The sequence below is a fragment of the Diorhabda carinulata genome, chromosome 1 (genome assembly GCF_026250575.1).
Source record: "Diorhabda carinulata isolate Delta chromosome 1, icDioCari1.1, whole genome shotgun sequence".
Taxonomy (NCBI): domain Eukaryota; kingdom Metazoa; phylum Arthropoda; class Insecta; order Coleoptera; family Chrysomelidae; genus Diorhabda; species Diorhabda carinulata.
Genome location: NC_079460.1, coordinates 2,217,949 through 2,231,920, shown reverse-complemented (window position 1 = coordinate 2,231,920; position 13,972 = coordinate 2,217,949). Strand labels below are relative to the sequence as shown.

The 13,972-nt window shown below is 33.6% G+C and overlaps 1 protein-coding gene across 2 annotated transcripts in view; it reads right to left on the bottom strand.

Moving 5' to 3' along the window:
* LOC130894430 (serine/threonine-protein kinase 26) overlaps positions 1–13,972 on the bottom strand; it is a 32,593-nt gene that overhangs the window by 13,886 nt on the left and 4,735 nt on the right. The window contains exon 1 of one of the 2 annotated variants that reach the window (XM_057801273.1): positions 13,336–13,779. The exons of the other annotated variant lie outside the window; for it this stretch is intronic. Coding sequence (XP_057657256.1) covers positions 13,336–13,515 — 180 coding nt within the window. The 5' untranslated portion in view covers positions 13,516–13,779. Of the gene's footprint in view, positions 1–13,335; positions 13,780–13,972 lie in introns of those variants that run through there. 2 annotated transcript variants of the gene reach the window in all.

The window sequence follows — 13,972 nt, the reverse complement described above, 5'->3', positions numbered from 1 at the left end:
GGAATGGCGACACTCTGGTTCTCCAAGGCCTATGGAAGTTTCGTGTCCAAAAATCTGCTGGAAAAGTTCTTGCTTCAGTTTTTTGGGATTGCCAGGGAGTAATCATGGTTGATTTTTTAAATAAGGGTAGAACAATAACTGGAGATTACTATTCAACATTCAAATTGAAAAGAAAAGACGTGGTAAGCTATCCAAAGGTGTTTCGTTTTTGCAGGACAACGCTTCTGCACACAAATTTCATGTTGCCATGCAAAAAATTCGTGATTTAGGGTTTGAATTACTAGAACACCCCTATTATTCACCAGATTTGGCTCCGTCCTCAACTGAAAGTTTAAAAGGTCGTAAATTTTTTTCCAACGAGGAGGTATTTAAAGCTGTGGAGGTCTGGTTTGCAAAGCAAGAACAAACATTTTTTTTAAAGGTCTAGAGACGTTGCAGGTTCGCTGAAATAAATGTATCCAATTAAGAGGAGAATATATTGAGTAATACAATATTTTGACATGGACATTTTGTTTGGTTCTATAGTAAGCTAAAAATTTTTCAATATATCCTCGTATACGAATAAAAAGAGAAAATGTGGAGGTTGGACACTATTACTGATAAAATGATCGAGCCAGTCATAGTGAATAATGGTTGCAACAATTCATCTTCTGACTCTGATTATGATTTGGGTCTGGAAGAAATAACTCTACTTATACTGGTAAGTTTTTATATTAAAATTATTCTTTATGATCGTGAAAGTGTTTAAAAATCAAAATTCAAACCTTTATACCTATATAACCAGTATGACACAATGTTCTTCATACCTTACCTACTATCTACATAAAGAAGTGATACGAACGAATGGTTTATTATTTTAATACTCTTATTCATATAAATAGACTATATCCACAAAGCATCGGTTTCTACCTATGTCGAAGCTCTGACTGATGCTATTGACAAGGCGCAGTTCATACGTTGCAATATCAGTAAAGCGAAGAAGAAAAGGAGAAGGAAAGCTAAGGCTGTCGATTAACGGCCCCGGATCCTATTGTTGCCTTGACCTTCAACCTTCCTCCACCCAGTGCTTCTAGCTCGGAGGTCCGTGTTAAGCCTGTTAAGAAGCTAAGAACAACGAGTTGGCTTCAAAAGCTGTAAAAATGAACTAGTAGTATCTGCAGCTGGCCGTGAGTCGAGGATGACAACCCGATACCGGCTTCACGGAAGAATAGCTGTTGGATTTCATTGATGCGATAACTAGGGCTATCAAGCGATCTTCATCCGATAGGGAAACCAAACCACCCCAGTTTCTCTTTCTTCGGGTGGTGTAAGGGACTGTGTAAAACGGACCATAGCCGCCCACTATTCTACTCTGAACTATCCTACTTGATGACCTAAATAAACAATAACACTGGCCGATAAGATTTTCATAACACAGGCGAGACTTTTATTTTTAAAATGGAAATACCCCTCCAATAATAAAAAAAAATTATTATTATTAAGCCCTAACACGTACCATTTTTCAATAGCTTAATTATCCCTGCTTACATTAGCAGGTAGGTGATTTTATAAAGTTAAATTTTATGGCGGAAAAAATACCTGAACTGTATTATACAGAATAATAAACATAAAAATAACATTAAAAATTAGTATTCTGTTTAGTTTCATAGTAACTGGTTCTCTGTTCATAGTGCAAAAAATGATTATAAAGACGAAAATGTCGAGTACTTTAATTGGAGGCCAAGACAAACAGTGGGCCCCCACGTGACTGTGTTAGTTGTAGCGTGTCATTGGTGCAGTAGATTGATGAGAAGAAAAAAAGCATGCCTTTAGCAATTCCAATGGTATGGCGGGAACCTACTAACCATTTTGCCGACTGCTACTTTTGTCTAACACAGATTGAAGCTTATTCTAAGAAAGGAAAGCAAAGATCGAGGATCCAAATTTGCAGTCTGCAATACGACCTGTTCCCTATAACGAAGATTTACCAGTACCGATTTCGACTTTAGATCCGCATAATATTGTTTTAGAAGATACTGAAGACAACGTATCATCAGGAAGCTCCGAAGAACAAAGCACCGACTCTATTTTTACTCCCAAGTATGTTCCGGCGAGTCACATTTGATTGTTCAAAGTGAGTTGAATTTAGCACGTGATTTGGGGTTATCAAAGCAACAGTCTGAAGTTCTTGAGACAAAAATTATGACCTTTAGAAAAAGAAATGCTACATTTTCTGCATTCTATAGTATGAAAAATTCGTTGTCTGCTTGTATGGATATTGATGGTCTAATAAAGGAACTTGATATTGAGCATAATCCCAGTAAGTGGCGCCTATTTATTGACTTCTTTAAATACAGTTTGAAAGCAGTGTTCTTACACAATGGAAATTTAAAACCAGTGGCTCATTCTGTGAAGATGAAAGAAACTTATGAAAATATTCGCTCGCTTTTAGACAAAATTAACTACAACAAGACAGTATAGTGGCAAATATGTGCTGAAGGTGATTGGAATTTTAATGGCACTTCAGGGAGGGTTTTCGAAACAGCTGTAGATCAACACTATGTGAAAAAAATTGGCAAGCAAGAAGTGAGTTTCAGCCGGGATCTCAAAATGTTAAGTTTTTACCCCTTATAGATACCAAAAATGTCCTTTTTTATTAGGCCACAGATAAGAAAATTGCTGGACGATGACAATTTTGCAAAAAAGCTCACCAGACAGGAAAATAAAGCATGGAAGGCATTTGTTAGTGTAGTGAGGGAATTTTTGGGCAACAATATGGATCCAAACTACCAACAGTTAGTTGATGAACTTCTAGACGCCTACAAATCCCTTGGTACTCGAATGTCATTGAAAATTCATTCTTTCCATTCCTATCTGACATTTTTTCTCGAAAATTTGGGAGCTGTCAGTGATGAGCAGGGTGAAAGGTGCCACCAAAATATTAGAACAATGGAAATTCGGTATCAAGGACGATGGGATTCGGCCATGATGGGTGATTACTGTTGGTTTTTAAAAAAAGAAAGTGCAACCCCTCATAAAAGGAAAAAGTAGAGCTAATTGATATTTAAAGTGAGTTTTGTTTTTAACAGATATGAGGCATGTTTATTAGATGTAAACTATAAATATTGTTAATATACATAAATATTTAAAAACTATTTTTTTAATAAATATTAAATATTCTACCAATGGATATGGTTCTATAAATGAGTAGGAAAGCTGTGTATACTAGTGTAATTAGAAGATTACCATCCCGAAACCGTATCGTTATACCGTATATGTTCTAGTTGTAAAAATTCTCAAATACTATTAGGACATTTTGTTAGCAATAATATAAATAAAAAACTAATTCAAAATATTACGGTATATAGAAGTTTCGTGATAATCGCAATAACCTTCGCAATCCAAATGACTTTCCCTGTAAACGACACCAGTAGAACACTATCGCTTCCTTCGGATAGCTGTGGGTGTTTAAATTATAAAATATGCAATGTCAACAACTATGACATTTACAACCGTGTATATATAATCGTGAATAAATTAAATTGATTACGCCACGATTTTTGAAGTATAAGCTATACTTTTATATAGATTTAACCTTTCTAGTTTTTGAAACGTGAGGTTTATCTAAAAAATATTTGCAATATTCGAGGCGGATTCATGTAACCTTCACGTATCGCAATAAATTGAAAAATTAAATTAAATATAATAAAATAATGATTGAAAAAATATTTTTATATATAAGATCAGTATACAGCATCAAAAAAAATTCGAAGTATATACAATGCGGTTCAATTTTAGAATGTACTGTAAATAACTTTTAACAATTAAATAAAATGTTCAAAATAACCACCATTTACTTCTTGACAATGACCGAGGCTATTTTGGAATTCTCGTACATTTCGTATGATCTAAAGGGTTATTTTGTTAAATTTTTCAGTTATCCTAACTTTTATATCAACAATATTGTCTGGTCTATTCAAATATACTTTAGAAATAAACAGGTAGGTATTTTCGTATCTGTTCTGCTAAACATCAGGAAAAAATCTTTGAAGATACCAAAATATTGATCAAAAAGCCAAATAAATAATTGATATGAATCTAGTAGGCTACTATCATTTAATTATTTAAAGTTACTAAAAGACGTCAACACAATATTTGTGCGCGTAATAAATTTAATTATGGCTCATTTGTCCGAGACTCAAAGAATAGGTTGTGGTAATAAAACGAGAACTCAAAAGGAGGTTTGTGAAATTTTTAATAATAAATGCCCTGATTAACACGTTAGCAAAATGCGAAAAGTTTCGAGAAAATTGGACATGTAAAAAATATTGAAAAACCAGGTAGAAATATTCAATTTACTGATGAAAAAAAGTTAGATGTACTTCTAGAGATTGAGGAAAAGTGAACTCGAAAACTTGCCGCCGACAATGATGTAAGTAAATTATCTATTTTGAGAGAAAAAAAAATACCACCCTTAAAAGTTCAATTGGTTCAGGATTTAAATGAAGATGATCCTGGTAGAAGGCAAGAATTCTGTGAATTGATAGTAGACAGAATGAAAGCAGATTTGCAGTTCATAAACAAAATAGTTTTTTTCTGATGAAGCGACGTTTCATTTGCACGGAATGGTTAACAAACAGAACTATAGATATGGGATCAGAGAAAATCCTCACTGGATGTGTGAGGCTCAAATTCAATATTCTAAAAAAGTGAGCGTTTGGGCTGGTATTATTAATAATAAAATTATTAGCCCTTATTTTTTGAGGGCACAGTTAAATGGTGAGGTTTATCTAGATTTTTTTATCAACTTCTTAGTGCCTACATTACAAAAACTTTTTCCTGATGTCAATCATCCAAATGAGATAGATCGATCTATTTACTACCAATAAGACGAAGCTCCGCCGTATTTTGCACGTACAGTTAGAAATTATTTAAACTAGGGTTTTCCCAATAGATTGATTGGAAAACGTGGAACGATCGAATGGCCGGCTAGATCCCCCGATTTGACTCGTCTCGATTACTTTTTATCGGGTTATTCTAAATCTAAAGTATATTTTAATAGAACAGACAATATTGCTGATTTGAAAGTTAGAATAACGGAAAAAAATTAACAAAATAACCCTTGAGGTCATCCAAAATGTTGTACGAGAATTCCTAAATCGCCTCGGTTATTTTCAGTTATGATTGTACCAAATTTAAAAAACTATATATTGCTGAACTAACTAACATCCCTTTCCAACAAGATGCCACACCCCACTCTTTCTTATTTAAAATTTTATTCAGAAGGGATGCTGGAGGGGGATAATATTTGCATACTGTAAATTGTCAATTTAAAAATAAAAATCGACCTGTTCTAGGTTTTTTTCACATAGTACACCGATCGAATTGTATATGTGAAGCATTTAAAATGCGAAACAAAAAACATACACACAATGGTCGACGGATCGGATAAGACAGTTAACTGAAGATAAAAACAAAAATACATGAATACAAAATTTAAAGAGATCATAAAAGCTATGAATCAATGAATTTCAAATTTATACAAAAGAAATCAACGAAAAATCATGGAAAATGGACTACCTCATATTAAACTTCAGGGAAAAGCCAAAATTATTTTATGGAGCACTGAAACAAATAAAAAAAAAGGAGGCGGTGGTAAACTCGTCGCCAATATTACTTGCTCGACGAATCCGATATGTAAATTGGTCACCCAAATTTAAGGTTTCATTCAATCCTTCCAGGTTTTTCTATCGGAACCAAAAAGATATTTTTGCAGAAGCAACATTCATATAATAGTACTTAAATAGTTGGTTTAGGTTATTGTTACTAACATTAAAATTTTGTAAGTGGATAGTTTTTTACCTTTTCAAGGAAAACATATTTTGGTCTATACCTGCAGCAGGTGGGTCTGACAACGCCGACGACGAATTTAATTGTCATTAGTAGCGATCCTTGTCGAATTGTAGCGAAGGGATTACACCTTGGCGACCAATTTAAATCCGTCGGAAAAACAAATATAATTGAACAATCCGAAAGACAAGGATGGAAATATGGTCATTAAGAAAGATAAAATAATGGAGAAATGGAGGATTTTTAACGTTGTGTATAGAAAATATCCTTTTATAGGGGGTCATATTTTCAAAAAACCAGCATCATGGCTGGGTACCATTGCCGTTGGTCCGAATATCCATTGTTCTGGTGTCTGGTGGAACCTTTCACCGTGCTCATCACTGACAGCTCTCAAATTTTCAGGAAAAACTAATATATGTAATTATATTCGGCAAACAAGCCTAGGAATCTTTAAGTTCTCTTCGTAGTTTGCATCTATATTGTTACCCAAAAATCCTATCACGACACTTGTTCAATTTTCTTCAACTTGGCGTTACTTAACTGAGGGTAGAAGATATTTAAATTCTTCTCGTGACGTATAACTGGTAGCTCTGTCTTGTTGAAACAAAGTTCCAGAATTCACCATTCTGAAGCTAATAAACCATCCAAAATCGCAACATAGTGATCGGTATTTACAATGACTTTTTGTCCCTGCGATTTTCAATGAAACAAGGATCAATTATTCCCAAGCCTGAGATTACTGCTCGTACTGTTACTTTAGGACTATGCAATGGTTTTTGGTTCTAGAATTTGGGATTCTCACTGTTTCAATAGCAAATACAAACCTATTGATATAGAAATGGGTCCAATGAGAGAAAAGATAGAAAATTGGAAAATCGATTGATCATTTCGTTAGCAACTGCGATTCACATTCTTTCAATTCTTGTGTTAATTGTAGCTTGTATGTATGCAGTTTCAGATTAAAGCTCAAAATTCGTTGCAAACTTTGTTGTGATAACTGTAAGACAGTCATGTCAAGTCAATGGGACACAGAAGAAAGAATCGTACTCTCAAGTCTACGGATGTTTATAAGTAATTTCAAGGGCAGCGCGTGCCTAGACAAGCGAGAGAGAAAGACAGTATCGCCATCTCTTAGCAGCAAGCGGAAATATTCCATTATTTTTGTCGAGAACGATAGAATCTTCCACGCACTTCGAGTCTAGACTAGAACCTTCCTTAACCATATAAAACGAGTGTGTCGGCGCGACTTAAGTCAATTTAGTCGGTTGGAGAAGGATTTTAACTGTACTGCAAAGTAGTGGTGAAGGTCAACAATCGATGTTTACTAAAGCTTATACAGAGAGAGAAGATGCCCTGAAATCAAGTTTTATTATTGCATTAGAAATCGCGAAAAGATCAAAACCTTTCACTGATGATGATTTTATTAAAGACTATTTGTTTAAAGTTGTCGATGTTTCATTTTCATCTCGAAAGTCAATAATTCAAATTATTTTGCTCTCAACAAACACTGTTTCTTCAAGAATAAATTTAGTTCTTCAACTGAAAGAGAAAATTGACGAATTTACAAACTGGCTGTTGACGAGAGCACTGATACTGTTGATACAGCTCAACTTGCTGTTTTTTTACGAGGCATTAACAGTAACTTTGAAATAACCGAAGAACTATTAAAGTGCGTTCCATCGACAGGTACTACAATAGCAAATGATATTTATTCTGCAATTGAGCATTTGACAGCAGAATATGAACTCGACTGGAATATTCTTAGCAGCACAACTATCGGATGGCGCTTCTGCCATGGCCGGCCAAAATTCGGGCGTTGTAACTAAATAATTTTGTGGGATTTCAGTGTATATACTGTATATTCACATCAGGAATAATTGGCATCATAATTAAAATTGTAAATTTTATAAGGAGCAGAAGACTAAATTACCAACAGTTCAGGCAATGTTTACAAGATTTGGACAAAAAGTTTTCTGATGTCCCTTATTTCACCGAAGTTCGTTGGCTCAATCGAGGAGTAGTCTTAGAAAGATTTTTTGCATTACGTGATACTATTCAAGCTTTCATGTTAGAAAAAGGCAAACCAATTGATTATGACAATGGCTGGTGGATTGATTGTGCCTTTTTTGTAGATATGAATAAACACTTGACTGATCTGAATATAAAGTTACAGGGTAAAAACCTGATTCGATACTCAAATGTATTCATATATTCAAGCCTTTGAAATAAAGTTGAAGCTGTTGGAAAATCAGGTAAAAAATCAAACTTTGGACCATTTCCCTCATTTAAAATCATTTGACACAGTGAACCAAAAAAAATTGAATGAATATTTCCAACTTCTGCAAAATTTGATTCTGAAAGAAAAATTTAATGAGATTAACGCTCTTACATTTTATACACAATATTTCAAGAGTTTGGATAATTACCCGAAATTAAAAAAACATACAGCACGCATTCTCTGCATATTTGGTAGCACCAACCTATTTATTTGAGCAGATGTTTTGATTTGATTGATCTCCAATCAATTCTTAAAATAATTACAACGAATATGATACCTGACATCAATGAGCTTGTCGAAAATAAAAGAAGTCAGTCAGGTATCTGGATCCTCCAGCTCAACATAATTACCTACCACTTTTATAACTTTGATATGGTTTTTAACAACCGTATATTATATCCTTATATAATTTAATAAATAAAATGTTATAATAATTCGGTTAATTTTTTTGTATTTTCAATCTGGCCCACCTACGAATTCAAAATTTAGTATATGGCCCTCTGCAAAATTGATTTTGACACCTCTGCTGTAAGACAGGCAATTTCTTCTAAGTTGGAATTTTTGGAACCAAGTTATCGTTGTCAGAAATTGAAGGTGAAACAGTGTTAGGGTGAATTTTGCTGGCCCAAAGATTGGTTTCAACCAAGGTCTCAAAGAGCTTGCTGAACGTTTAAAACCATAAAATATTCGAATATTGAAGCTTCAATAAACAAAGTGAACATTGGAAACCGACATTATTTATGAGACACCCTCTATATTTGGAAGATATTAGCATTATAAAAATCATTGTTTAAACTGTGTTACAGAAATCGTGTAGGCCAGTGTTATTACTGTCGCCATGTCAGCAGACTTTCCATTCATCACGTTTTACCATTAAACCGTTACACAAAGCTATCTAATGAAAAAAAGGCCATAAATAAAGCAATACATACCACAATACCGTAGGTACTTATTATGATTCATTTTACCATTGAAACCACAATAGTATGTTCCGTTATATAACGATTTCGTTGAATCAGGAACTATTTTTAAATAATACGATCGAATGAAGTGTTAATTGAGATATTATTATCTCTTTTTATTGACATACAGTTTATTTTATGCTATTTGTAAATTGATAAAACCTATATATCTCAGTAAACTGAGAAACTATTATGAAGGAATGTATACTACTGGTCAAAAGTTTTTACCCATCTCATAATCAATTCATCCCGCGGTCAAATGGACCTGTAAAGGTCTATACTAGTTGCGTCCGGTTTGAACATTTTCTCATCTACGGGCTAAGGTTAAGTCATATAATTTCAACCAATTACTTTAAATTTATCTCCATCCATGGTATTTATCCTGATATGAGAGGGGTGTTATGATTAATAAGTTGGTTGTGTATTTTACTTAAGCTCCAGGTAAGAAAGTGGTTAACCATATTTAGATATCGATAATCCTTATAGAGTTATAATTAGTTTAAAAAAGTATTTAGTACCACGATTCTTGAAAGGTTTTCTTTATACGTGGGAAAAGTTAAAACTGGCTGTCTGATTTGTTTATTAGTCTGTAAATTATTTCTTCGGTGTTTATGATTATAGCTTACTCCCAGTTAGCTCTGTTAGACTCAATATCGTGCTGTGATTTATACTTTTTAGACTAAGACATTTTTTTGTGTAGTTGGTATTCGAATTGACCTCGTTCTCGCAAATTCAAAGTTTTAAAATGGGTAAACCCAAGGAGCTATGGATTGAAACTCGTGCATTAATCGTAAGTCTTCATTGCCGCCTAATTGAAAATACTTCGGCGTACCGTGGATTAAACGTAAAAAATATACATCCACCAAGAGATTTGGCGAAAGAAAACGTTCAGAGAAGCGTTTGTTGAGGCGACAGTGCCCGGATAGGACTCCTGTTAGTATTTTTAGATTGTTCTTACTTAGGTTGATACATTCAACATATCCTCTCAGAATACACACTACACATTCATTCTCTGAAGACGATAACCAGCTGGTTATAAGTTGGAATTTCTCCAACCGTTGGCGATATTCATACTGAATACACTGTTTACACCAACACTATACCAACACTTCAGAGACTGAAGGTAAACTATTGGTGTAGTGGTGTTGTAAACAGTGTATTCAGTATTCTCTGGTTCTAATTTCCCAGAAGAGTCTTTGCCTGTCTCAGTTTCTGTAGATTGTCCCAATAATTGGTTTTACTTCTAACTACCTTCTTTTCTAGCGCTTTTTCCATTGTTCTGAAGCTGATACCACAGAAGGATTCGGGTCCTATGGAGGGCTTATCTAGCAGACGGCTAAAAAACTAGACGCATGGGAGAGAATTTTATGGAGTGCGCAGGTCAATGGAAGAATGGATGTTAGATCCATGTGTAATTCCGACTGTTAAAGACGTTGGAGACTCAGGATGGTTTGAGAATATTTTAGAGTAATGGTAAAGGCTATAAAAAATAATAAAGAACAATGTATTACGTTCTGGCTATAGCCTGATGGACAGGAATTTTATCTTCCAGTAAGACAACGATCCCAAGTATTCGTCGAATCCGTGCAAAAAGTATTTGAAAGAATAGGAGAGAATGAGTGTATGGAAAGTGAGGATTTGGCCGTCATAATCGCCCGACCCCAACCCAATTGAGTTGTTTGGGACAAATGGCACAGGGAAGTCGGAAAGCAGTATTCTACTTCCACTTCACATATTTGGAAAACCAAATAGTCGACGAAATTATTACAGAGAATATCAAAATTTTGCACCGAAATAATAAAAGCAAAAGGGGGTTATATGGATAAGTCAAATTTTTAAATATGTAACAATTACAGATTGTAGTTTTATTTTTGCTATATTCCTCAAAATATGAATATCAAAATCGATCGTATTGTTTTTATTTGTTGATTATAAGCAAATTATAGATTATAGGGTGAAAAAAAAACCCGGTAGTGTACATATTAACTAAATGATTGAAAAATATCATGTATTTCTGATAACAAATGATGCATTTATTTCATGTTAATCTTAATGATACATTTTTCTAATAGAGAAGTAATATCTTATGAATTGAAAAAAGTTTCCAAATATAATGAAATCACCACTGTAGACCAGGGTCGATAATTTTTAAAAAAATAAAAAATAGTAGTAGGATGGAAGCCACTGGGAAATGAAGAAGATAAGACAAAAATAAAAGGAAAAATAATTTACCCGTGATCTGAGATCAGAGAGTTTTTAAGGCTGAAAATCGATGTATTTCAGAAAAATTCCTAAAGGTCCTATAAAAAAAGTTGAATAGCAAAGTTGTGGGTAATAAAAAACTTTTGTATCTACACTTTTTTTCACATAACCTCGAAATTTATGTGAAAAATTCAAATAACCAAGTCTTTTTTATGTTTTTAACGAAATTCAGTGAAAACTTTTTTCTCATATCTTCAAGCACACTGTATTTTTTTGATTACTCGGAAAACGTGGGATTCCATGTTACATTGAAAAACATAAGTAATTAAAGTGTAAAATTATAACCATTAAATTTTTGCAGTTCAGGCACAAGTTCTGCTCAGAATTCCCTCTAACTTTACGTCCCATTTCATTTTAAAAAAGGGGGGACCAATAATTTCTCGCGTTAACAACACAGCCCATATAGTCACTTTAGGAGAATGTAGGGGTTTCTGATGTTTGTGTTGAGGATTGGTTAGACTCCAGTAACGGCAATTTTGCTTGTTAAGATGTCCGTTTAGATGAAAATGAGCTCTATCCGAAACTAGATGTTGGTAAACGTTGTAAAGCGCTCAATCATCTGGTTTACGAAGTCGTGCCTCTGGTCAGCATCCTGATGCTTCATTTTTTGCACCAACTGAATTTTTCGAGTGTGTAACCCCAAACCTTTATGTAAAATGCGAAATAATGATGATCTATGCACGTTTAAAGCAAAAGCAAGCTTCCGAATAGACAAGTCAGGCTCCTTACGAACACACCGAATAACACTGTCACGTTTCGATTATAGAAGACCTCCAGTATTGATCCAGTCTTTTCAAACTTCTCGACCCATTTTCCAATCGAGCGCTTTGCGCATCATTTAAGTGACGAAATTGGCGAATATTGCAGAACATACCTCCCGTGTCCCTCCGAATAGTTGTGTTCACATAATAAGAAATACGAAGGTGAAATTTTTTTTGAGACACCTTGTATATTTAGTTTTCAGGGGAATTAGTAAAGCGAGTGTGTTCGTATTTAGTGCGCAATAATGTAACTCAAATAATTTGATGATGATTGAACATGTTAAAAATAAAAACAAAATTAGATTTGTCATTATTTCTCAATAAAATTAGCTAGAGACCGCCCCTGCCTCTTGATAATACTTATACCAGATAGATATTTCCTCTATAGGAAAAAAATACAAGTTGTTCTTGTTCCTACCGATTGTTTGAATTTGGTGATTCTGGTTAATTGAATCTATGTATATAATATTGAATCCGTTTTTCTCGCCGGAAACCGAGACTTAAGACGATACTATAATTGTTGATTGGCTAAGATCCGGCTTACATATATATTAATTGGTAAGAGAAGATAAGGTTTAGCAAGATATAAGGAATTATAACAAGTTAGATAAGACTAAAATAAAACTAAACCAAATATTTGACATAACAGCAAATTAAACATCAATTTCATAGTATCTGTTTTATTCCAAATATTACCACATACTTTATGCTTAGTAAGCATGTTTTTACAAACAAATTTGTTATACAAATATTGGGAAGTAGTTTTTTTTGGATAATTTAGTCTTGTGGCAAGAATATAAGTTTTCAGTGTATTATCAATAATAAATATAAAGGGTCACTCATAAAAAATATAACGCACAACATACTTATATCCTATTGTTTGAAGCAGTAAAATATTCTGCATAGTATGTATCACAATAATTCAATGTACAATATAAAAACCAGAAATATGATGAGAAAGAAGATGAAAGCAATGCCAACAGAAATGAACTAACGTGAGGAAAATGCCTACAAAACTATCCAGGAAAATAGATCATAGAATCCAAAAGTCTGATGCTGTTAAATATATCATTATTACAGAATACGGAATGAAATTTAAAATGAAAAACGTGTGGGGAAAGAAAGAGATATACCAGGAAATATCTTTATCTCACATAAATGTATAAGCTGCTACTTTGATAGTTGGCATAGATAAACGAGATAAAATAATATGGAGAAAGAATACAAATTGTGAACAACTTACTCTTGATATCCGACGTGTCCTATTTGCAGCTGTTCGTAAAGCAGATAATTCCACAATTCCGTTAAAAGACCATGAAACTGGTCTTGCTATGGTCTTACCATTGCTTCGAAAATATTCTATTGGTCCATTCGTGGCAACTTTAATGGAGTGATTTTGAGGACGTACCGGATTATTGAACATTGGATATATTTTACAGTCAAAAACACTATGGATCGAAAATATCAACTAATTTTAGAAAAACAGCGACGCATATCTTAGTATAGTCATACTTTTACTATCACCACCAATAATCTATCTACCAAAACTAAACAAAGCTAATACAGTGGAAAAACGATCAACACAGTCAAAATTTTAAACAAGAGTATATGTAACTTATCACTTATATGTGTAAAAAACGTCTAATGTATGAGAAAAGTATGTAGAATATCAGTTTTAAGTGATACATATGTAGGTAATTAAAAAGTGAGATTAAGTAGATTATTATCAGAAAGTCCTCACATCATTATCAGACTAGATTACACTATAAACAACCATGGCGACAAAAAAGTTATAAATACAATAAAGTAACATCGTTTGTGATTTCCATAAAATAGAAAAAACTTTGCACAAGTTACATGAAGAAAATTCTAGAAGGACA